Raw genomic sequence first — 25,330 nt, forward strand, 5'->3', positions numbered from 1 at the left:
GACCCGCTCTCCTTTCAGGTGCCTCGCTCGACCTTACGTAGGTAAACGGCAACGGTCCTGCGATCTGAACCCAAACGACACGTGGCACAGCTTCCCACACACGGAACCTACTGGAACAGCAGCTACTGTGCACGCTGACGCGCCATTTTGTTTTGTTTGAACTTGTACCAGGGTTTTTCGCCCTCCCGGAAAACCGCATCGCCACGGCCAGTGCGTTCACGCGCGGCTGGGGCCGTGGGCTCTGCAGGCCTGGCGGCTGTCTGTACCCGTGGTGTGCACACACAGGCAAGCACTTGACCCTCTCACCGCTCCTGAGGGTCTCCTGCAGGCGTGTGCATAACGTCGTGGTTTCCTTCTATAGTTAGCAGTCTCCTGGAAGAACCAGCGTTTTGCAATTAGGAAGGCGTTTTGTTACCCACGTATTCCACTTCAGGGTCAGCAGTGGGGCGTCCCAAAATGCTTCTTATGTAAGCGGAGTGCTTGCCGCGTCCTGTTCGGGCTGAGAAACGCTGCTGAGACAGCCACTCTCAAACACTATCTTCAGGACCCCTTTCTATTTTCAAAAATTACCAAAGACTCCAAGAGCTCTTGTTCATCTGGAATATATCTACTAATATTTACACTAGTAGAGATGAAAACACACACTTAAAAATAACAACAAACTGGGGCACCTGGGTGGCTCAGTCAGGTAAACGTCCGACTTCGGGTCGGGTCATGATCTCATGGTTCGTGAGCACCGAGTCAGGCTCTGTGCCGATAGCACGAAACCTGCTTCGGATCATCTGTCTCCCCCTCTTTGCCGCTGCCCTGCTTGCTCTCTCCCTCATTCCCTCTCTCTCTCTCAAGAAACGACAACAACAAACTAATTACATGTTAAAAAAGTATCTATTTTTTCAAAACTAAAAAAAAAAAAATCAGGGAGCAGAGGGGCACCTGTTACACGTATGTGGATAAATTCCTTCAACGTTCGGCTTCACAGAAGGAAGCCTCTCTGCTCTGTGTGCTGTGCTGTTTCGCTGACTGTAGCACACAGAGAACGCCCAGCCTCACGCAGCAGTAAAGCTGGAGAGGAGACAAGGGTGTTAACAGTTTCTTAGCACAGCTGTGGGTACTGTTTGTTGGTGCTGCCCCCAAACAACAAGCGGTGGTTTCTTAAGAGTGACTTTTGCGACGTGGACTCTGAAACGTATCGTCTGTTGGAATCCATCACTCCGTCCTGTACTGGGAACGCATTGTCCACCTGCCCACGTGTGATCCTGTAATATCCTGCAGCGGTCACCTGGAAACCGGGAGTCCCCGAGTCCCGTGGACCTGTGCAGTGCCGACCCATTTCAGCATACGTACGGAGAAAGTCATGTTTGTTCATACCACTCTGAGCTCATCACAAAAGTCTCAGAATTCCGAAGCTCTCAGGTCATGGTGATGGGGGTAAGTTTCTCAAAATTCTAATTTTTGCTTGAAGACTCAAATTGTATCACTGGCCACAAACACTATCATCTGTTCTTGATGACACAGTCTTGCTTCGTTCCTTGAGAAAGCGCCTACCGAATGCGTGACTCTGACCAACCACAGCGTCTGCCCGCTCCTTTTTCAAGAAACACTGGTCTTCCGCGGGGAAAGCGGTCAGTTCCGCAGGCCAGCCGCACCGCAAGTGTCTTCCGGTACTTTCTGTTTCCTCCCCCGGAGGACACGTGACCGCTTCGCCGGGGTCGTTCTGCGGCACCCTGGCGTCGCTCTGGCACAGGTGGCGAAGAACCGGTGATGACCAGCTCGGTCTGGCACTGCCGCCCTGGCGTGTGTCGCGGGGACGGCCGCTTGGTCCGCAGTTACGTCTGCAGCAGGACTGCCAATGCCAGCAGAGTGGACGAGGCCAGGGACACGTGAGCATTACTACGAAATGGGTGTTGCTCCCACAGCCCTCTGAAACGGTCTTGGACCCGCAGATCCAAGAAATACATTTTTAAAACTGCAGAGAAAGGTATTTTTAGCCAGAGGCTTTCCCATGAACCGACGGGGATGTGCAGGACAAATCACCGGAATGAAATGAACCTGGAGCGGGGCTCCCCGGGCTGCGTTCCTCACGGGCAAACTTCTCTGAAGATTATTTTGTGTCCAAACATTGGTATTAAATATTGATGAAGAAACTGATAACTATTTTTGATAATCAGCTTTGTGGTTATGGTGCCTTTGCCATTAAGTACAATTAAGCTTTCAATTTTGAATCTGGAACGTGGGAGAGAAAAATGTTTCCCTTTAAAAAACTAATTAGGCTACGTGACAAATGTTATTAGTACACAATGTTCATCTACAAAAGCCGGAGATCCTACACGAACTGAAGAGGTTTAAGTGGAATTTATTGTCCGAAAACAGCACAGGCAGAACTATAACAACTGATGAGGCTCCAGACTTCCCGCTAAACGGGGTGGAGGGACAGGAGGTGACGCTGGGCTAGCGGGCTGGCCTCTCGGAGACAAGGGACTCAGCTGCACGCCGGTCAAATGCAGGGGCCATAAAGCGGAGTTCGATTCCACGGATCACTGTGGAGGAGGGAAAACTGTGCCCAGACCTGATTCCGGCTGGCAAGGGAGCCGGGTAATGAGTGTGTCTGTTCATGTTCATTGAGCGTCTGTAGGTTTATACTAGCGTTGGCGAGTTTCTATCCATGAAAACGTTTAATCCAGGGCTTGCCAACCTTTTCCTCAAAGTGTCAAAGAGCAAATGTATCAACCTGTGCAGCCACAGTGATGGGGCTGCAGGCTGAAACCAGCCAGGGACAGCACACCAGTGAAGCCTGCAGCTCATTCCAGTCAAACTCCAGCGACAACAACAGGCAGTGGGTTACGAGGCGCTGACCGATCTCCGATTAGAGAGAAGAGCCTCAAAATAGGCATTCTGAAAATGTCTCGAAACCAGAAAGAAAGGTCTTTGTACTCTAAAACAGAAAAAGCCTAACCTCAGACTACACCTTCCAAAATTCAGCCACACGAGCATTATTAAACCAACATTCTACAGACTGAGCTACAGGAAAACGTTGAGACGGACAAAGTTTCTTCATTCTGTGGAGTTTTGGGGGAGCGCTACAAGATCTGGGGCTCACCGCCAGGTTCGCACAGCACCTGACGCCTCCACAGCACCTGACGCACAGCACGTGACTCTATCAGGGCCGCAGAGTTGGGACCTCAGGCAGCCTTCACCGCATCCCTGAGGGCGAGGGATGCTAACACCCTCGCTTCACGGAGAGGATGGCGAGGCTGGGAACGGGGAGGCGGACGGCCCAGTCATCGGAGCCCCATGTGAAGAGGTCCACTTGGCCCTTCGGCCTGAGGAACTAGCTTCCAGACTCTCATGCCTCCCAGGCCCGGACCACTGTGCTGTGGCGCAGTGTATATGCAAAGCGGGAGGGCCTTACATGCTGGGATGAGGGGCTCTCAGTTTTTCTGTGGGTGACAGCAGATCTATCGTTAAATCAGGAGACACGGAAGTACACTGGTTTCGCTCTCACCCAAAGGAACACCGGTCGAAGGTGGCGTTGGCCCTCCTCCTCTGGGCCTCGGTTTTTCTACTTGTTCAGGAGGCTGGACCAGGGAACCCTCCACCTCAAAATTTCTGAAGAACTGTGTCAATACCCGTAGTCACCTTAAATGTGTGATGTTTTACTATTACACATTGAAAATATTGACCAAGAAAACAGAAGCTTTCAGGCATCGTTAAAAGTTGGTATAATATTTAAATAGTACTTTGTGCTATCAGATTTTCTGAACGTTTTTCAAAAAGAAAATGAAATAATTGCCAGTATCTGCGTATGCTTTTAGCTCATCAAACAGAAGGTAAAGCCTACCATCTATTTAAATTCCAGAAGACGTTCTGAACTGGATTATTCATGGCAAGTAAGCCACTGTGTGAAAATACCTTCCTTTCAAAAGCAAAAGGTATCTGAAGAATTCTCAACCGCATGAGAGGCTTTAACGGCCAACTATGAGCAGAGCCCGGCCACCACCGTTTGGCTGAGCACGGGAGGGGGGGGGGGGGGGTGCCTCGGTGACCTCGCAGGGCCGCAGGGCTTGGGGGAGGGGGACAGGCGAGGCCCGGGGGTGCCGCCAGCAGATCCTGACCTGCAAATGCGACGCCTCCGGCTCCCGGCCAGGAAGGCGGCCGCGGAGAGCAGGTAGGCGGCGCGTGTGCACAAGGCTCGCAACCAAACCCAGCCCCAGAGGAAGGGAATTAGGGACCACGGGACTCAGTTTACGGCAGGGCGAAGCGTGGAGCGTTCAGGGGTCTGGCTTCGGTCTATCTGAGGTCTGCATCCCGGCTCCGTCCTTCGCGTGCTCCCTGACCGGGGGAAGCCCTCCTCCTCCACGCCTGGCGTGCTCACTGCAGTCTGGGGGTGGGGGTGGGGCGGGCCGAGGAGGCGCCTCTGGAGACCGCGTCTAACCTCACACAGGGCCTCCAGCCGAAACGCGAACCCGGGAACGAGTGCGGTGAGGGTAACACGCAGGGAGCAGGGAGGCAGGCGAGGGGAGAGGCGTGACACTGGCGGCTCCTGGGACACCCTGACGCCTGGGTGCCTCCCACAGACAGCAGCTGCCTGCACCGGCAGCCTCGAGAGTCAGCGGGAGGGATGCCAGAGTTGGGGTAGGGGCCCCTGCTACCTTGGGTGGCGCTTCGTCGGACCCTCCGGAGTCCCAGGACACTGTGACCTGTCTTCGGGATTCCATCCTCATTCGTTCTTCTTGCTGAACCTTCTCCTCCTCCAGGATGGTGCTAGAGAGAGAACACACGGTTCAAGGGGAGCTGACAGCCGGAGCGAGCGGGCACACACCAGGCCCCCCGCCCCCGGGCTGACGTAAGGAGCGCCGGCCGGCCGACAAGAGGGCAACGAGGACGAAAGGGAGAGCCGATCCGGTCTCTAAGGCTAGAGGAGCCCCGGTCCCGACGGCGAGCCCGCTTTCAGCACAGCCACAGGGGAGAGAAGGGCAGCGGGTGAGACCGGAGAGCTCGGGGAAACCCAGAGGAGCGCCGGGCGGGGAGGTCTGTGAGCAGAACGGCACGGCCCCGAGACACCCCGAGCAGCACTGGGTCGGGCACGGCCACGCCTCGGGACGGGCTCCTCACACGCACACGGGCCCCCACCCCAGCGCGCCGGGGGGCAAACCACAATCCGGCCAGTAACCTCCCCAGCTTTCAGCTTTATCTCGTCGGGAAAACGAGGCCACGGGCTGCCGGTGCCGCCGCCCGCCACGCCGAGGCCACCTGCCGCCCCGCCTGGCCCCAGCCCCCATCCCCGCGGGCCGCTGGGGCTCCTGAGCCGTGGCCGCCAGCCCGCACGCCGCCCAGAGCAGCCGCCGCGAGCCTCACCAGCTCCCCGGTCCGCAGCGCCCGCCCCCTCCCCTTCCCCCCCGCCCCCGGGGCTCGGTGGGCAGCAGGTCCCCGAACCCTCGGTCCTCACCGGGCTGCGGCTCTCTCCTGCACGCCTGCGGCCCCCGGCTGCTAAGAATGACGCTCATTCACGGTTTCGAGCCTTCTGGCAGAGCGCAGTCAATAACCACCCAGAATTACTCATGAAAGAGTGAGGTCAGCTGCACAGACCCTTTCCAATCTGGGAATCTGCTCAACTGTTTCAAAAAGACATTCCTGCCTGATGGGAGGCTGGAGCGGGCTGTTTCTCACACAAGCTAACTCATGCGATCACCTTAAAGTCAGGAAAGCACAGAAATTCATTTCATAATTGCTCTGAGTCAGCAAACCATTACTACAGACGTGAGGGCTTTTTTTTTTTTTTCTTTTAAAGGCACGGGAATGTTTTCCTCACTGATGACATTAGTGTGTTAGAGTAAAAGCTTTCGGTCCCAAGATTCCACTCCCTCTTGAAAACATAAGTGTGGTTTCCTTAGTGCTCCAGCCAGACGATCACGGCTTAGAGAGGAGCACGGAACTTGAAGAGCGCCTAAGAGTTAGCGTCACCCTCCAGGCTGGCAAGGGGCGTGCCGAGCCGGCACTGCTAGGAGGCCGGCCCTGGGGCTGAAGGAGACCAGAACCCTGGTCACGATGCACCGCCAGCATGCGTCCGCTCACCTCCTGCTCCCACTGGGCTGAGAGCTGCGACCTGACAGTCCGTTGTCTTACGTCCAGAATCAGTGTAGACGTGGAGCATCGCTGTGCGCACGAACGACGACGAGGCACAGGGCGCCCGGGGGAGTCAGTCCGTTAAGCGTCCGACTCTCGATGTCCGGCCAGATTCCTAGCAGTGCTGGCTCGGCACACCCCTTGCCGGTCTGGAGGGTGAGGTCACGATCTCACAGTTCGTGGGTTCAAGCCCCAGCGAGAGCCCGCTTGGGATTCTCTCTCCCTCTCTCTACCTCTCCCATCCCCTTCTCTCTCCCTCTCCGCTCCTCCCTCATTTATACTCTGTCTCTCTTTACCTCTCTCTCCAAATACCTAAAACAATGAGAGGTGAGTGGGTGAGTGAAGCCACAACCAGTAGAGTCAACTTGCTGAGCGGTCAGCAAGTTTCCAGCCCTGTACTGTCCACAGGGAAGGAGTGCAGGCCACCTTCTTTCAGATGGCCACTGGGAACCGGAGTCCAGCCTGGGGCCAGTGGCCCGAGAGAGGAGCTCCCCCGGGTTAGTCTGTCTGCACCCTGCTCTCCTCCAGGGCCCTCAAAATAAGTAACAGACCCCGAATCAGAATTTCCAAACATTTCATAGTTTTTAACGACTGAAAAACCCATAAAAGTCAAGGAAAAATCTTTTTTTTTTTTTTCCAACTTCTTCAAATAATTAAAATACGGGCAAGCTATGAGGTGGCCAAGCAGGACATATTCTTTAATGCCACGGGAACTGCATTTTAAGTAGGCCCCACTGAGGCAGTTTATTTCATAAGGCTTGTTTTGCGATATGGGCCACCCTGATCTTAAGGTTACTGTTCCCCCACAAAAACTTCCAGAAGGTCACGTGAGGTCCCTTGCCATGGGAGACCCTCTCAGGCTCCGTCCACCCTGGTTCTTCCATCCACATCCGCTCTCCCCCACTCTCTCCGAATCCTTCACCGTAGCCCTTTGACCACATAACCACGTATGCGATTTCGCTGCTCCGTGGGATCTGGACTGTACGTGTCCCACCGCTGTCCTGTTCATTTACAGCACGTGCACATGGCAGGCACTGCGGTATCTCTTTAACCGAACCCGCCAGTCACGTCCCTTGTAGAGCAGCAGTAACGGGGAAGACTACTTGGATCCCGGTATTTGGTTCTCATCCCCAAAATCACATGTCGGAATGCTTCTGCGAAACCGTCACTTGTTGCTCAGAGTAGTCAAGAGTATAAATAACTCATAAAAGATCTGTTTTTACAGTGGGAAGACTAGTCCACAGACGGAGTAGGCGTGCACACGGAGACATTTCTGAGCCGTTCTCTGCAAAGCTGCGGCGCAAGCCCGAGCAACAGGCTAGAAAGCGCAGAGGGTCAAGGAGGTCAAATTTAAACATATTTTCCCAAACTGCGAATATTTTTAGTAGCGATACATTCCATGTGAAAGAGTCGGGCCGCCTGCTGTGAGCTGGCAGGGAGCCCCCACGGTCTCCCCCGGGACGCCAGCCTCTAGGTCTCAGACTTGCAAGCAGACGAACGAGCGAGGGCTTGGGCTTTTCCTTTACAGACATCCGAACGCGTGCCCATCACCAGCCCCACTTAGTGGGACAGGTGTGGAAGGCGAAAGAAGTACAGCGTGTGATGTTTCTTTTGTTTTTCCACTTCCCTCACAACAACAGAAATGGTCCTCAAAGGAATCGAGTCAGATTCCGAGGACAGAGAGCGTGGGGGGGCTGCCGACTGTGCTCTCGTGGTCTTGCGCCCTCCGTGAGCAAGTACGGCGAGGTCTGATTACATTTCCATTCTGGAGCGACAAAACGTGATTGCACTTACTTCTGAGGCATTTTCATGGAGAGGAAAGGAGTGGTCCAGTGGGTTCCTCTCCTTCCAGGACTGAGCTAAGACACAGAAACGAATCTTCAACCCAGACTGGGTTCGGAGTGGAAAAGGGCCATCGGTCCCGCACAGCTGATGGCCGAGCCGTCCAGGCTGCCCAAGGAGAGAGCGAGAGCCACAAGCTGTGGGCTGCGCCTCTGCTGGCCTGTGTGGCTGCAGGTGGCCTCGTCTTTTTCAGCGTGTCTGCTTATTCCTAAACGAGACTAGTAGTGTCCGTCCCACCCATCGTTAGGGTGGGGAAACAAAGCACGCGGGGGGAAACCAGTAAAACTTTCAAGTAGATGTCAGTTAGCTCCGCACTTTTTCACCTGACCTTCTGCTACTAGGAAAGAAAGGAGATTTTCTGTTTCGTTTCTGCGGCGTTTCTCGCGTGAGTGGAGGCACTACTGTTCTCTCCTCTGAAACTACACAACATTTCTTCTTATAAGTACAGGAAATACCCTTTGCTTGAATAACGTTATTTTCAAGATTGGGCTTTGATCACCTAAACACAAAATCAGTCTGGGTTTATAGGCTACTTAGGCGAATCTGGAAAACATCCAGACTGAAAGGAAAAGAAGCCAAGAGGGAAAGAGCTCGTTCTGGCAAGTTCTCAGGAATACCAGTTTTGAAACATGATCTCTTTTAATTACCCAACACTGCCTCACCACAAAGGAATGGAACTGACCTTTTCACAACAACAACAAAAACCCGGCTGATATCTTTGCAGAAAACAAGTCTGGAGACTTTAGATGAAACTGTGAACCGTGTATCTGTAAGTGGCTGACTGGGGAGCTAAATGCAAAACCTGCAGTGGTACAGCGCCGGCCTGGGCTCTTTGTCTCTTACAAAGGGCAGAGGAGCCTGGACGTCTGGTTTCACGAATGCACCGAGACTGTGTTTCTCTTCGTGTTTCCCAAACTGCAGGAAATAGCGCACTTTTGTTTGCTTGTGGCACTGCTCATCTCAAAATGCTTTTCAGAGAAGGGATTTCTACTGAAATCTTTCTTGGGGCACCTGGGTGGGTCAGTCAGTTAAGCCTCCGACTTCGGCTCGGGTCACGATCTCATGGTTTGTGGGTTCGAGTCCCTCGTTGGGCTCTGTGCTGACGGCTCAGAGCCTGGAGCCTGCTTTGGATTCTGTGTCTCCCTCTCTCTCTGTCCCCTCCCCTGTTCATGCTCTCTCTCTCTCAGAAATAAACAAACATTAAAAAAAAAGTCTTTCTTTAAAAATCGTGACCTCTCTCTGTTTCTGGCAAGTTTGCACAGCTCCTATTGGACCAACACTCATGCAGACAGTGACTATGGGCTATGGACCTAGGACGGCACAGGAGAGCAGCCCACAGCAGCCAGACTCTGAGGGGGCTGGCACCATGGGGGCCATTCGCCAGAAAGCAGGCCCTAGTCTTATAGATTCTGCCCAAATCTCTAGTTGAACCTGGAACCACGCACACAGGACAGGCTCTGAGCAGCCCCGCTAAGGCTAAGAGAACTGAACTGAGACATAGGCTACTGCCCACAGCATGGGGAGAGAATCGGCGATCCGAGACCAGCCTAGCTAATTGCCTGCTAAAACACACAAACAATTCTCCAGAGGAATATAACTGATTCCAGAGTTTCTGCGATCTATCACTCTCCAGTGCACAATCTCTATATACAAATAAACTCAAAAATACTCAACATACAAATAAACATGAAAGTGTGATCCATTCTCATGAGGAGAAAACAGTGTAAAAGAGGCAACTCCAAAGACAACTCAAGGTTGGAATTAGCAGGCAGGGACTTTGAAGAGCTATTGCATTCAAGGATATAAAGGAAAATCTGTTCATAATTAATGGAAAGATCAGAAATGTCAGCAAGGAAATAGAAACTGTAAGAAAGAGCCAAATGAAAACTCTACAATGAAAAATACAGTATCTGGAACAAAATCTCTGCAGGATCGAATGACTGGTAGGGTGGAGATGACAGAACAATTAGGCGGCCTGAAGATAAATCAATTCAAACGATCCAATCTGAAGGACTTGGAGAAAAAAGACGGGGGTTGGTGGGGGCGGGGGTGGGGGAGAAAAAGAACACCCTGGGATGTGAAGGATGCTATCACAAGGAGTAACAAACACGCAATGGGAATTTTAGAAGAAACTGGAGCACAAAATACCTGCACGAATAGTTGTGAAAGTCATACACTTACAGATTCAGGAGTGTCAGGGAAGCCAACGTATGATCCATACAGAGAAAACCACACCCGGTGCATCCTCGTTAAACTGCTGAAGTCCAAAGATGAAGAGGAGCCCGTGGAAGCGGCCAGTACAGAACGACAAAGCACAGACAGAGGGATGGTTTCTTTCCCAAGGAAGTCCCCTGACTTCTTATGAGAAAGAACAGAGGTCAGGAGGCAGCGCAAGAACAGCTGTAACGTGCCAAAAGAAATCTCCTGTCAAGTCGGAGCTCCATTCCAGTGAGATGAAGTTCAATTCGTTTTCAGATAAGAACCCCAAAACTAATGGAATTCACCACCAACAGACGTACACGGGAAACGCTCAAGTTCTTCGGGTGAGTGGGAAACTGAACGGAAGACGCCTAGCTGGGAAAGAATGAAGCGCACTGTGCAGAGTTAAGTATGAAAGGCTGTTTCTTTGCTTAAAATACTAGCTAACACACACACACACGCACAACCTCATTCTGAGAGGTCACTAACATTCACACATGAAACCTATGGCATCTAGAGCACAAAGGAGCGAGGTGGTGGCAAACGGGTCTTCTCGGCTGCCAGGACTCGACCCCAGTAAGCACAGTCCAGTTGCCAACTCAACTCGAAGGAGGTGGGGAAAGTGAAACGTGCATGTTGCCATCTCTGGAGCGATCACTACAATTATAGCGCGGAAGGTACTGCTGAAATGCAGGTGTGGGGCTCAGAGAGAGAGGTGTGGGAGAGAGGCCGTTGTCCTCCAGGTGCCGAACCCTCAGCCAAGAACAAATGGACCGAGCACAGGGCACTTTTGCTTCCCTCCGGGCTGGGCTTTAGCCGCGTGTTAATCTGCACCCGGCACAAAGCCAGGGTTTCTCCATCTGCTTCCTGCACTCCTCCGTCCGCCATCTAGACAGAAAGGGAGACCTTCGTGGCCGCTCTGCTGTCCCCTCACGTTCTTAGGGATAACGACCCCAGAGACAAAATTCAGTGAAGAAGAATGAAAAACGGCTGCAGAGGAGGCAAAACTGGCAACAGAAACAGGACTGAGGGCAAGGGTTTCCATGTGCGCTGGGAGGGCAGCACTCCGACCGGACGGAGTCACTGTGTGCAGGACTGACACATAACGCTTCATCTGGTCGGAGGCCTCTCCTTACAGGTCACGCAGGTGAGGGAAGCCCACAGCGCGTGGGGAAATCCAGGAGGCTGGGAGCAGTCAGCGACCCGGTCAGGCAGGAGGGCACACTGTGGCCGATGGGCAAGAAAGAGCCCTGGTCTCGGAGGCAGGACAAAGGGGCCCAGGGTCTGAGGTCTGCCCCTTGTGAGCCGCACAATCCAGGGCAAGTCACAGGACTTCCTGAGCCTCAGGCTCTCCTAAGCGAAAAGGGAAATCGTTACTCGTTCTTAAGAACCGCTGTGAAGTCAGGGGCGCCTGGGTGGCTCAGTCAGATGAGCGTCTGACTCTTGACTTCGGCTCAGGTCACGATCCCAAGGTCGTGGGATCGAGCCCCGCGTCAGGTTCCATGCTGCGCGTGGAGCCTGCTTAAAAGTCTCTTTCTCACTCGTGCTCATTCGCTCTCTAAAATCAAAAAGGAAAGTAAAAAGAACTGCTCTGAAGTCAAAGAAGGAAATAGGCATGAAAACGACCTTTGCAGCCGTGTAAGTACAAAAGACTAATTTTTATGAGATGCACATTTAAACCTCACTGGAAATCTGCTCACACAAAACCAAGCCGTGGAGGTGTAACGATACGCACACAGTACAGCTCTGAACAGCCATGTGTGGGCAGGAGCCAAGGATGGGTCACGAGGAGCCTCAGGGAAGCAGTTAAGACATAATCCTTAGTGCAAAAAAGGTCAGTGTCATATCAATTCCTACTAAATTGCAATTTACTCGTGACTTTTTAAGTTACTGGTAAGGCTAAGGATGAAAAAAAGAAAACCCAACAAACAAAAAAAACCCCTGAAGTTCAGACGCCGTGAACATTTGAAGATGTGTGTAGGATGACCTGAGAAACTGATTACTCTTCTAGATAATATCTAGACCCAACAGGCTGGCGAGGGAAGGATACAGATATGATGACTAAGGAGAGATTCAGACACCACCTTTGAAAGGAATTTTGGAAGCAAATACAAAACCACTTAAGAAAATACACAGAGAAGTGGCACAAATACCTGGTATCATCAATCAGACCCAGAGCTTTTCATTTAGAGTCCACTTACTAGGATAAATGAAGAATCAAAAAGGATTAAAAAGGCTTGTATAAGACACCGTTCACGGATTAAAGGTGGAAGGTCCACATCTCTGTGACACATCTGTGAAATGTCGTCATATTCGGTACGTGGATCACGACAGCTAACGCTTTTAAATCCAGGTGACCAGACTTCTCTCTGAAGTACCTGGTCGCTCCTCTGTGCGCTGAGATGCCCAGGTCCCTTCCAGATCTTCGGGAGCCGCTCTGGTGTGACCAGAGCAGCGGTGACAGGGTGTTCACCCACCCCGAGCCTCACACAGCCCGAAGCATTTCAGACAGTTTCTCGTGACCCTGAAAACCAAGCTGGGTGGGACGCGGGACCCTGCTCCTCCGGGGAGGCAGGGTCACTTGCCCAATATCACGCAGCCTTCTCAAATCCCTTCTTCAGCTCTGACCTTCCTAACACAACACTCACCACTCTGAACAGCAGGGTGAGCTCCTGTCTGCGCCCACGCCCGTGCAGGTTCTACCTCCCCGAGCACCGGACGTACGGTTCGTGTCCGGGTCAGGGTGGGGGTGGGGGGGCAGCCTGCAACTTCACTGGAGTCGATGGTCAGATGTGGTCCGAAAAACATGTAATAAATCCGCAGCCGCAGCCGCTCCAAGCTGTTACTTCCTAACCGGACACATCTCTCACAGGCCAGCTTTGCTTGACAAAGTTCAAAAGCAAACACGACCACATTCTCAACCTGACAGCCCGCCCTCCCCCGCCCCCAAGGCCCGCGCTGCAGACGGCCTCCAGTCACCCCTGCGGGGCCTCACGTGTGACTTCCACCGCCGCTCCCCGACGTATCTGGGGCCCCAGAGGCCCACGCGGCACGTGCCGCACACTCGGGAGGTGACGGGACAAAGATTTGATGCAGCGCCCGGCGTCCATGCGGGTGGTGGCCCCTGCACACACCAGGTGCTGCCTCTCCCTCTGGGGAATTTCTCTGGTTCTGACTGAACACAAATAAGAGAATCAGAGGAGCAGGAATTCCTTCGAACACTGGTTTTTTCTTTTCTTCCTTCTTTCCCCTTTTTAACTAAGCATTGACCACGTGCCCACAGTCGCGGTCCCAAGGCAGAGCGCGACAGTGCACATATGGATATCTAGCCGCGTCTCGGGTCAAGGCCTGGCGCGCGACAGCTGGCAGCCTGAGCCCGGGACTCAGCGGGCTCACTGCCCAAGCTCGGCCCTCCAGCCTCCTTATTTGTGAATGGGCGGTGGTGACGTCACCTACGTCTCCAAGGACCGTGAGGACTAAGATGACCTAACGTGTGAGAGTTCAGGGCACAAGGCCTGGCAACGGAAAGCACTTAGTAGATGCTGGTTTCCGATGACACCACTATGGAAGCTGACTGTAGAGGGCAGAGACCGGCCATCAAGGAACATGGTTTGCTTTAAGAGGTCTTCCTGAAGACCACGGCGATGGAGACCAACTCAAAGCACGGAGCGCCTTCCCCAGTGACACGTATTGGGTCAGCGTTCTTTCAGGGAAATGGTTATGTTCTTTTACCACTTATATCTTTTTTTTTTTTTTTAACGTTTATTTATTTTTGAGAGAGAGACAGAGTGCAGGCAGGACAGGGGCAGAGAGAGAGAGGGAGACAGAATCTGAAGCAGGCTCCGAGCTCCGAGATGTCAGCACAGAGCCCGACGTGGGGCTCCAACTCACAAATGGTGAGATCACGACCTGAGGCAACGTCAGAGGCTCGACTGACTGAGCCACCCAGCCGCCCCTCCCACTTATATTCTTTTGCCTAAACTTCATATGTGAAAACAGTGAGCATAGAAACATGGAGTCGTTTCCAAAGGTTTACAAAACCATTATGTCTGGGGCGACTGGAGTGCTCGTTCGCCGCTGGGGGCCGAACGTTATATCGGCTCCGGAAAACCAGCAGGACCTACTGACCCTACACCTGTGCACGCCCGCTGACACTCAAGAGACGCGCCCAGCTGGCATTCCTGTCCCTACACTCACCAAAAAGACACAAAAGTGCTCTGGGCAGCCCAGCTGGAAAGCATGCACATTCCCAACAGGAGGAAGGATAAACCGGAGCACCACAGAGCGAGGAGAAAGAGGGGCAACTGCCTGAATAACGCGGATGGTCTCCAACTAAACGCTGAACGAAATAAGCAACGAACAAAAAAAGCACACACTGAGTGATACCACTGACATAAAGCTCAAAGGCAGGCAGAGCCAATTCACGGTTAGCGGTCACCCTTGGAGGGTGAACTGTCGTTGGAAAGGGCTGTTTTCTGATTCTGCATGTTGGCTGCGTGGGTGTGCCTGACTTGTGACAAACCAAAGAGCTGTTTACTTCCTGGCGTGTTTATACATTCACATCTTTGCATGGCAATAAAAAGTTTAAAAGATACAAAAATCACGGTGTAAAAGTTTACACTGGAATTTTATTAGTGCGTTGCCCTCATCTGCCAAGAAAGGACTTAAGAAAGTCCACATGAACCTAACATGCCTCCCCGGACTCAGCTGCCAACAGGCGACCTTGCTGTGTGGCGGCACAAGGCCCTGGGCCAGGCCGGGTGCCGGGGGAAGCGTGAGCTCCGGGAGGGCAGATACTGAGGCTGGGACTGCAGTTTCCTTGGCATGTGGGCTACTGAAGAACTAACTGAGCTACCCAGGGATTAAGTGGTGCTTTCATTCAAAAACTGCTCTGTGTACCCTTACAGCCTGTCAGTCAGGACATACGTGGCTCGGTGCACACTGGGGTCACGTTCAGTGCAGGTCCCCGTCCCTGTGCTTCTCTGGGGGTTCACATCCGTGAATAAGAACGCAGGACGTACGGAGGACAGACATGGGAGTCCTGGGGATCCACCCGTGGAAGTGTGGCCTGGGACTGTCTGACTCGGCGGGGTGAGGATCATCCCGAGAGCCTTTTCTCAACGCACAGTGAACAACAAACACATGGCCCCAAAATGCATGCAGTCCACGATAATTGGAGTTCATTCGAGATCTTTTCTTTTAAGGTCACGGAGAATGGGATTTGGGAAACACTTTTAACTGACCTGGAGTAAAGACTCCCTGAGATTTACTACTTTGTCAAAATCTTTGATATGATTAAAAACTGCGTAAAACTCAATAAAAGAATCTATTTAATCATTGTGACGTACTGTGACCTGTAAGTGTCCGAGAGCTATTATATATAAAGTTACGTTTTTTGGCCTCTTTGGGAGCCATATTACACACGTTCAAGATGCAAAGTTAAACTCCACTTCTGACTAAACAGAAACAAACAGAATTAACGCTCAACGACCTGCGTTCACTGTGCGCAAGAGATCCAGAAGTCATAGTCTAGGTACAGTATGTATTTTATGTGTGTGTGTATGAAATCATTATATTTAGTTCTACAAATTCACCTTGCAGAGTTTTGGGAACAAGTTTTCCTAATGCAGCAGTCCTTCAGTGAACGCTGATGTGAGCTTTCATGCACAAGGCCACGACTGGAGCGTTGTGTGGGCCCTACTGTGCGCAGGCCCCTGGCCTGCGGGTGCGGGCAGCACCGAGGCGAGTATGACGATCCCTGCCCTCAAGGAGCCTCAGTCTAGTAGGGCTGGGACATACTAGACTGTGAGCTCCTCGAGGGCAGGAAAGGTGTAGTCCTCCTGCCCCAGAGACCGGGCCCCAGGCTCAGCCCTTGTGGCGCCCACGGTGTTTGTGGAACGGGCTGAACGCGGGCGCAGCCGTCTGTGGCAGCACAGGGGGAGCACGACAAGAACAAAGTGCTCCGGAGACTCCGCGGGGGAGGCTCGTCGGCTGTGGAGCCGCTGTGCGAAAGACGGCGAGAAAGATGGGCAGGATTCCACCAGGTGGAGAAGAGGGCATCCCAGGCCGAGGGGGTTAGTGAGGCCACCGTGTGAGACAGGGGCAGGATGGAAGGAATCCTCAGTCTATTCTGGAAGCCTCCACCTCACATGGGACCGGGGGTGGGCGGTGGGGGTAACAGGAACCCACTGAGGGCTGTTCCAGTGAGGGAGCTGCTTATCTGCAGTGATGATTCATGAGATCCACTAAGGAGCCAGACAGACGGAGGGCGGTCCGGGGGAGGGGAGGGGCCTGAAGACACTGTGTCGAGTCTCCCCAGCTGCGCGGTTGGGGGACGGTGAGGGATCAGCGCTCACTCCAAGATGGAGACGAGGAAAGGTACCTTTGTAACCTACAGAAGGCGAGGGCCAGGGGCTGCCCGGGAGGCAAGGTGACTGGCTGGCTGTAGGATGAACGGAAGCCCAGCAGCCATCTAAAAGGCGGCTTTGGGACTCGAGAGAAAAGGCAGGACGGAAGCTGCAGACACAGAGGTGAGAGTTTAGACGGCCCAGGAAGCGCACTGAGAAAGGAGGGCAGCCCAGGACGGACGTGTGCCCGGAACGCATAGCTTCGTGGAAAAGCAGCAGGGTGGCGAGACAGAGGAGGAGTCTGGGAGGCAGGGGGAGGGACCGGTGCCACAGAGGGGAGGAATTCCGAGGAAAGATCCAGGAGAAACAAAAAAAAGTGTGAGCGAAACACGAAACAAAGCACATTCAAAATCCAGCTCTAGCAGCGGGAGCACGAGTCATTAGCTGTAGGACAGTCAAGAAACTGGAGACTTTTAGCCTGAAGAGAGGCATCTGGAGACACCTGAAGGACTGTCACGTGGAAGGCAGAGCCGAGCTGTTCTGTGGGGCCCGACAGGATGGGCCCAGGCCCGCAGGGGAGCGTCACGGGGCCCCGGGAGGAGCCCCTCGCAGAGCGTGCTTCTCGCCGTACGGGACCTGCTGGCCCGTCTGGTCCCCTGGGCTGTGAACCCTGGGGACGGCTTGTGCTGTGTTCACTGTTGAATCCCCAGAACCTCACTGACAACGAAGGAGGCGCTTAGCCAAGAATTCCTGACTGGATGAATGTCTTAAATCTCCGCCAGCAGCCTTACTAATTCCTCCCTGAAGCACGCTCCTCCCACGGAGACTTGTCTGGCGAGCGGACTTGCCTGAAGATGGGGTGGGGCTCCAGGCACTGGGGGGTAAGGAGGGGCCGGAGGCACTACCAGGACCTCTTGGATCCTGACACTCGGTCATTTTTATGAAAAAAACCTAAAATACACCAAAATTTTAAAGTTCGCACACAAAATAGAGGAAGCGTGAAACCGGTGAAACGGCACACGTGCAACCACGGCGTTGGTTACACAACGAGGTTCCCCGTGGGTATGTATCACGTGAAGATACCTTACTGCTTACAGTGCTAAGTCTCAGTCTAGACTTCAATTCGGCAGCCGTTCACTGAGCACGTATCAGACCCCTGTGCCGGGGCCGCAGAAACGAGCACGACGCGGTGATGCCCGTCGAGAGCGCGGAGCCTGGCCGGGGACCAGACACGCAGATGCGGAATCCTCAGGCCAGGTGGCAGGGTCCGCCGTGGGCAGACACCCTGAGGGGCCCCGCGGGCCGCCAAGTCCCCGTGTGCTCCCTCCGGGGGCCTGGGAGCTACCGAAAGTCTGGGTCTGACCGCGCGTGGCACCAAGCACGAGCCGCCAGACGGCCGCGCAACAGGCAGGGGGGTGTTTTAACCGTAACAGAAGAAGTACCGAAAAGGTTCCGGAGGGTGGCCATCTCTGGGGGCAGGGCTGATTAGGAAAGCCCCCCGAAGGGGTGACATCTGAGCAGGATTCTGGGCACCAAACAGGTGGTCGTGTGTCGGGAGAGGAGGAGCACGCAGATGGCGGGCTGTGCTGGGAGAAGCGCAAGCGGTTAGGAGCGTGCCGGCGATGGGAGGAGGGCTGGGGACGGGACTGACAGGCAGCCGGGGACGACATTCCTGTGGGTCTTGTCGGCCGTGCTAAGTCCGTCAGAAGTTGGGGAGGAGAGATTCGGTCATAATTGGAAGCTTATTAAGATCTTAAGGCCTAATCTCCTGAGGAGTCTAGCAAAGTATAAATAAAAGCAAACCCCTTAAGAAAGTCATTATGTTCGCCCGCGAGTAAGCTAGCCTTAGACGTGCGGACAGAAGGACCTCGCGGCGCGAGGACTGCGAGGGGGGTGAAGCCGCGTGAGCCTGCCCCAGCCCCGGCCCTCGCTCCCCCACTCCTACCTGAGCTGAGCTTTGAGCTCAGTGAACCGGGGCCGCCTGCTGGGGTCATAGGCCCAGCATTTCGTCATAAGGCTGTAGAGGGTGGGAGGGCAATTTGGAGGCATTGGTAATCTCTCCCCGTTCTCGATTCGACCGATCACATCATTGTTCTTCACTCCTTGAAACGGCTTCACACCATGCATCAGTATCTCCCACATACACACACCTGTGAAGCGGGATGAAAACAGACCGTGAACTTCGCAGGAAGCGGGGAGGCCCAGGAATCGGGGGGCGGGGGAGGGAGGCTTCACCGCTGGCGCCAGAGGACCAGCTGTGGGACTCCGGCCCGAGCGGCCAGATAAGGCAGCGCTCCGTGAGCTCTGCGACGAATGAGCACAGCACCATTAACTTCGTCTGACGTGAACAGCCAAAGAGTAAACGATGAGCCGAACAGCCCACAGCTTTTAGAAGAGGTTTACTCCTCTAAACATCCCGTGTTAGAAAAGGCCCACCGGGGACGGTGATCCCTCACGGTTTCACGAACCATTTCAAGACAAGCTGAATGAATCCTGCCTTCCCCCTGCTGCGGTCCGACCTGCCGGTGACCGCGGCAGCCGGCCCGAGGCCTAACGAAGAAAATGCTGAAGTCGAAGCCTCGCGTCTTAGGACACCCGGACTCCTTTCGCGAGGCTGGCCGTGGGCGGCTAGGGTGCTCATCGGCATCGTCACCGGCTTACGCGTGCTCCGGACTCCCTGGGCCGGGGCGGCCCTGCCCACAGCCTCCTCACTCACCCTGCATCCTCGCGGACCACACGCGTTCTCGGGCTCCTCTGAACAACGCTTGAGCGCCCGTGTTTAAAGAAAGACGAACGGAGCCTAAGGCGGAGAATGACAACCACACGAAGCTCTGGTCGGGGAACCGAGAGGGCAGACTGGCCGCGACAGCGGGGGACTGCACCCCCCCCCCCCCAAACGCACCACACACACGCACCTTTCTGGTGTTAACTTCGCCACACTTAGGGCCCCTTCGGCTCTCTCCCCACGGACTCCCCCTGGGAAAGCCTCACGGGTCTCCGTCCTACCCGTGCGTGTGTAACGTGCTTGAAGGGAGGAGACGCACTTGGGGTGTCTGCAGTACCTAACGTGGGGTGTGCCTCCGGGGAAGCAGGGCACGGCATCGTACCCGTGTGAATTACGTCTCGACGGGATCCAAATTCCAGGCATTTCAAAGTGAAGCGTGCGTGACCAAAAAACCACCTTAACTCTGCGTTTTTCACCAGAAATCATGACAACGTTATTGGTAACGACAACGCAGGTCATCATTTCTTGAGACCTTAAAATGTTTCTGGTGCTTTGAAATTTACATGTTGTTCTGAATCGTTACACCTCACGTTTCTTTAAATGCCGCATTCTATCAAATAAATCTAAGATGTCACTGGCTAAAATGTACACCACTATTTTATGTGACCAAAAAAGGGGGGGATGTGACACAATCCTCTAAGAAAACCTCTAAGAATTCTTTCCGTCCTACCAAAGAGTGCTTTCAAACCCACGCAGACGAGGAGGCAACGGCAGCTGCCGTACGAGTTGCAGGCAGGGCACCACGTGCCACACCACCCCAGTGACACCGACTGTGACACGCTGCTGACTTATGACACACCCCAGTTGCAGAGAAGTTAAAATGGGAAAACACAGGCACCGTGGACTCTGTGCAAACCGCAATTCCCTTCACAGCAACCTTCTTGCTGTCTGGGTCACACAGCCGATGAGCGGGGCTCTGGGACACAGAGCCGTGTCCGTCAGACCCCAGGGCCCTTTCTAAATTGTGCCATCTTACTCTGCTAAAAAGCTCCTTCCTTCACCTGTTATTACTTAGGGCGCTGGATGAAACCAACAATCAGTACACAGAAGAAAAAATAGGAACACAGACTCGATGTACATAAAGTTATTTCTAAATACAGGGAAAAAAAGGTACATAACGTTACGAAGACATCTCCTCTGAAATAGTTTAAAATCTAGCAGAGAAAACACACACACAGACTGCTCACAAGATGAATGCTGAGCGGCGTGGCCAAGAGAGAAAGCGCAGGGAGCACGGCAACGGGCAGGTTCCGTCTGTAGGACGCACCCGCCACAGGAGGCTTCGCAGAAGAGGGGACGCTTGAGGTGGCCCCGACAGTGGGACAGAATCTCACCCAGAGGAGACGGGCTTAGGACGTGCTCCAGGCAGACGGAGTTACGCCAGAAGAGCGGGGTGGGGAGGGAGTGTCGTGCGTATCAAAAGGGGAGACTGGTCTCAAATGTGACGGAGCAAGGGCCACCGTCGCGCCACTCAGGAGGGTCCCCGACGGCCCACAGAGCAGGAGGACGGCGCCCGACCCGGAGCAGGTGGCAAGGCACGGGGTAGGTGTCGGGGCAGGAGCCACAGAGGACCCAGGAGCAAACCGTGAGGCCGTGAGACCAGTCAGGAGGAGGTCCGGCCCCGGGACGGGACGGGACCCCAGACCCGCGAAGCACGCGGTCACAGAACCAGAGGGACAGGTCAACCACGTACGGTCGGTCACACGGAAGGAACGGACGAGACGGCAGAGAGAGACGGGAGGGGGAGGAGAAGAGAGCGAGAGCGGGGCCTCCCAGAAGTGACACACAACGCTGGCGCTCGGTTGGCGCCGTGTGCCCGGCGAAGGAGCGGTCAGACAAGGGAAGGCACGTCAGCCCATGCCGTGAAGAGAGGTGACGCCACGTGCGTTGTGTAGCATACACATAGCACAACGTAACAACACAAGACTTCACGATACTCACCGAACATCCACACGTCACTGGCTGAGGTAAAACGTCGAAAGTTGATGGACTCTGGAGCCATCCATTTAATAGGCAACTTTCCTTTGGAAGCTAGAAGATTAATTTTAGAAAGTGAATTTTCCTTGTTATCTGCTCAAGGATCTCACAGCTACAGCTAGCAGAGACTTTTACTTCCAAAATAAAAAGCTTTAAGCATCTGACCCCTTGGACTCTGCTTATTTGGGAGAGCTACTTTCTGTTTCCTGCCTTTCTGTCAGGTCATTGGGAGTAGCTGCTGACGCTGCGGGAGGGAGATAAAACACTGAGGTCCTTCCCTCCGCAGAGAGGCGGGGAACGAGGGAGAGGGGGCCCCGCGCCCGGTCACGCGGAGCTGGGCGGTTTCCCCGACAGCTCCTCGTCCGCAGGCTGCAGCCTCTGCTAAGGACACGTGGTCGGCTCTCGTTCCCAGTAGGGAACCGGTGTTTCTAGGGAAACACGTACGTACACATACGACGTCTCACATCAATTCCAACCTAAGCCCCGAAAACAACTTGTCCCGGTAGGCTCTCTTTTCTTCAGAAAACGAGGTTCAGACACGTTACGTGACTTGCCGGAGGCCGCCCCACCGCCAGGTGCCAGAGCTGGGGTTCAAGGCCAGGCCCTGGCCCAGAGCCAGAGGGGCTCGGGCCGTCCGGCACCGCCCCCACCCGTCCCCACGCCCCAGCGGAGACAGGTTCCAGATGCCCGCTGCTCCTACGAAAGCACCACACGACCGCGAGTTACAGACGTCAGCGACTGGCCGAATGCGCCAACTCGGGTTCCGCAGGGAGGACTGGCGACGCCGCCGTCACCAGTACGTGAAGAGCAGGACGGACGACGGAATGAGAAAGTGCAGTCCTCAGGACAGCATGAAGCATCGTGCTTCCTTCTGTGCCACAAAGGAAAGCACTCAGCGCCCCACTGAACGTTCCTTCGGCCATGCGGCTACCACGTGGGCAGCCCTGGGTCCCCCTTCTCGAGGAGTTCTAATCCCAAGAGGTGGAAGCAGAGTCTACTCGCACACGGCGGGGGGCGCAGCACAGACGCCGGGTCAAGGCCACGTGCTCCGGAAGCAGAGATGGCCGAGGAGCGAGCAGTGGGTCGGGACGGCAGCGGCAGGGCGCGGAGCTGCGGGGGGCGGGGCGGGAGCCCTGGGCCGCAGGGTCTGGACCTCCTTCTGCCGGCGCCCAGCGCCCCTCGGCACTCTCAGGAGACGGCTCTGCTTCATGGACTTATTCCCGCTCGAAGCACCTTCACGGCCACGGAGGTCAAGTCGTCTGTGCGGCGCCTTCCAAACCAGCGACTCGGCACCTGTGTTCTGAACGAAGGGCCGCTGACCCCTAGGAGTGCTCTCCTGGAACCCGACGGACTGTGCACGTCGGGACCTGAGCCGGCAGCAAGCACACGCACCTGTCAGCTGCTCACTACAGATGCCACCCACGGGCTGCGGGGCCTCGGCCGCCACCCTGCTCGGGGCTCGGCCTTCGCTGGGAGTCCCGCGCCTGGGCTCGTCAGGGCTCGGGTGGGGTACGAGAGGTACTTTACAACAGCAGAAAACCGACTTGGCCATTTTTAAGTTAAATGACTGACTAAAATGAATAAACAGCTGAAGAATTTTCTTTTCACGTAACCCAGAGCCACTACTGAAACCCTTCCAGGCTGCAGCACACGGTGGGCACACGGAAAGGGAAGCGCCGTGAGCCATGGTGTAAAATGAAGGAAACTCATTTTGTATCTAAAAACCTGGGCTCATTCTGCCACAACATAAACATTTAAGTAGTAGATAAAGAAACTAGCCTTTCTAAAACAGTAGTAATCCTTAGAATATATACTAGGAGCATAGTACGGATTTATAGTTGAAACCTTAGCTCAAGTACTGGGAACATGAAAATTTATTACTGAAAAGACTTGTTCGGGGCGCCTGGGTGGCGCAGTCGGTTAAGCGTCCGACTTCAGCCAGGTCACGATCTCGCGGTCCGCGAGTTCGAGCCCCGCGTCGGGCTCTGGGCTGACGGCTCGGAGCCTGGAGCCTGTTTCCGATTCTGTGTCTCCCTCTCTCTCTGCCCCTCCCCCGTTCATGCTCTGTCTCTCTCTGTCTCAAAAATAAATAAACGTTAAAAAAAAAATTAAAAAAAAAAAAAAAGACTTGTTCAATAATGTGAGGAACCAAGTCAGTCTGATTCCAAAATTGACAAAACTAAAGGAAAAGCACACGAGCTACATCTCCGCTCTAAAACACACGCATTGATGCCTACGGCGCGAACAGACTGGAGAGCTCTCCGTCTGACTGCTCTCGGCGAGCCAGCGGGCCCAGCCCCCCTTGCTGTGCGGGTCGGACTGGGTTCACCAGCTGGAGGACATCGGAGGGGATTCCGAGTTTTGGCTACTGGAACTAAAGTCGCGACGAACATCTAAACTCAGGTTTTGTGTGAATGTCAGCTTTCGTTTCTCTGAGGGAAGCACCCAGCAGTGTAACTGCTGGATTGTATGGCAGGTGCATATTTAACTTCTTAAGACTCTGCAAAACTCTTCCAGGGTTTTAAATGGACCATTTTACATTCTCACAAGCAAGCTGTGAGCAATTTAGTTTCTCTGCATCTTTGCCAGCATTTGGTGTTATCACTATTTTTAAACTGTAGCCATTCCGACAGGTGTGAAAAGATATCTCCTCACAGTCTGAACCCGCATCTCCCCAGGGCTAAGGATCCCGAAGGCCTCTGCACAGGCTTCGTTGCCCTCCTCGTATCCTCTCCAGGGCGGCTTCCCTTCCCACCTGCTGTCGGTGTCGTAGTCTGTATGGTTTTCCCTGCTGAATTTTCAGGGCTCACCCCACACTGCGGACAACTGGTCCTTTGCTGAATGGCCCGTGGTTGTAGGAGGGCACTGTGGTTGGCCAGTACCCTCTCCCAGTCTGCACCTTGCCTTTTCACCCTCTTCGCAGGGTCTTTTGCAGAACAGAAAGTTCTCATTTGGATGAGGTCCCTTCTGTCAGGTGTTTCCCTTTATGGACCCTGTTTTTGGTGTCAAAGCCCTCGACCCCAAAGATTTACTCCTACAGTTTTCAAAAAAGCTCTCCAGCTTTATGTTTTGGAATGAAGTCCCTGACCCACTGTGAGTTAATGGGCAGTAAGGCAAGGCTGATGTAAGGTGTCGTCCGTGAAGTCCGGCTGCTGGAGGAGGCGTGGAGAAGGCCGTGAACTGGTGTCACACCCCTGTCACACTTCAGCCGAGCGGACGAGGGCACACCTTCTGAAGACGTAAGAATCGTTAAGGATTCTGAGCCCACCGCCTCTTGCTTGCTTGGATTCCTTACCTTTGTAGTAAGTACTGTCTTCCATATACCGGGATAATCCAAAGTCTCCTAATTTTACGCAATCGTTTGAGGACACCAGAACATTCCGAGCAGCAATGTCCCTGAAGAGGAAGAATTCCGGGTAATGGATTCTAATATAAGGAAAACAAACCTACAAACTCCTCTATATTATATAAAGACATACCGACAGGTACTCTGAAAGACAGTTTATAGACAATGCAAACAGATTTGTTACACGCTGAAAAATAGACAATTTTACAATTTTACTTCAAAGACGATCCTTTAGGCAGTTGTCTACTCATTAACATAATGACTAGTATTTTGAACGGCTGCGGAGTACATTCTCCCGTAATGAAACCGCTTACCACTTTTTGAACCACCACCCTCCTGACCGCACTGACAGACAGTGACGCACGCATGGGGTCTCAACCCTGCTGCTACTAAGAGACCTCGTTCCATAAAATAAAAGTTGTCATCTAAACGCCTGTGAACGATTTTGCTGATGCCATCTGTTTCAGTGCTGGGTAACAAAGTCCCAGGAAACAAACTGAGGGCTTTCTCTTGCATTCAAAGAAGGGACCCAGATGAGAAGCAGAAATTCCACCGAATGCCAGCAGATGTCACTCGTGACCCTTCGGGGGGCCCCAGGAAGCCCCAGGACAGTGACTGCTTTAGGTCCGCATGCTTACTGCTCTAGGGCATGTACAAGCTCTCAACAGTATTTGCTTCCCGAAGGCAAGCAAAGGTTTCAGGCTTCACGTG

General features: G+C 53.8%; 1 protein-coding gene across 11 annotated transcripts in view; it reads right to left on the reverse strand.

The window, feature by feature from the left end:
- The window catches only part of PTK2 (protein tyrosine kinase 2), a 258,431-nt gene that overhangs the window by 33,792 nt on the left and 199,309 nt on the right, over positions 1–25,330 (reverse strand). For all 11 annotated transcript variants that reach the window (XM_047842378.1, XM_047842374.1, XM_047842376.1 and 8 more), the window contains 4 exons: positions 24,569–24,669; positions 21,238–21,327; positions 18,457–18,661; positions 4,650–4,761 (listed from right to left, as the gene is read on the reverse strand). In XM_047842378.1, the coding sequence (XP_047698334.1) occupies positions 4,650–4,761; positions 18,457–18,661; positions 21,238–21,327; positions 24,569–24,669 (508 nt within the window). The remainder of the gene's footprint in view (positions 1–4,649; positions 4,762–18,456; positions 18,662–21,237; positions 21,328–24,568; positions 24,670–25,330) is intronic.

Source organism: Prionailurus viverrinus, chromosome F2 (assembly GCF_022837055.1).
Source record: "Prionailurus viverrinus isolate Anna chromosome F2, UM_Priviv_1.0, whole genome shotgun sequence".
Taxonomy (NCBI): domain Eukaryota; kingdom Metazoa; phylum Chordata; class Mammalia; order Carnivora; family Felidae; genus Prionailurus; species Prionailurus viverrinus.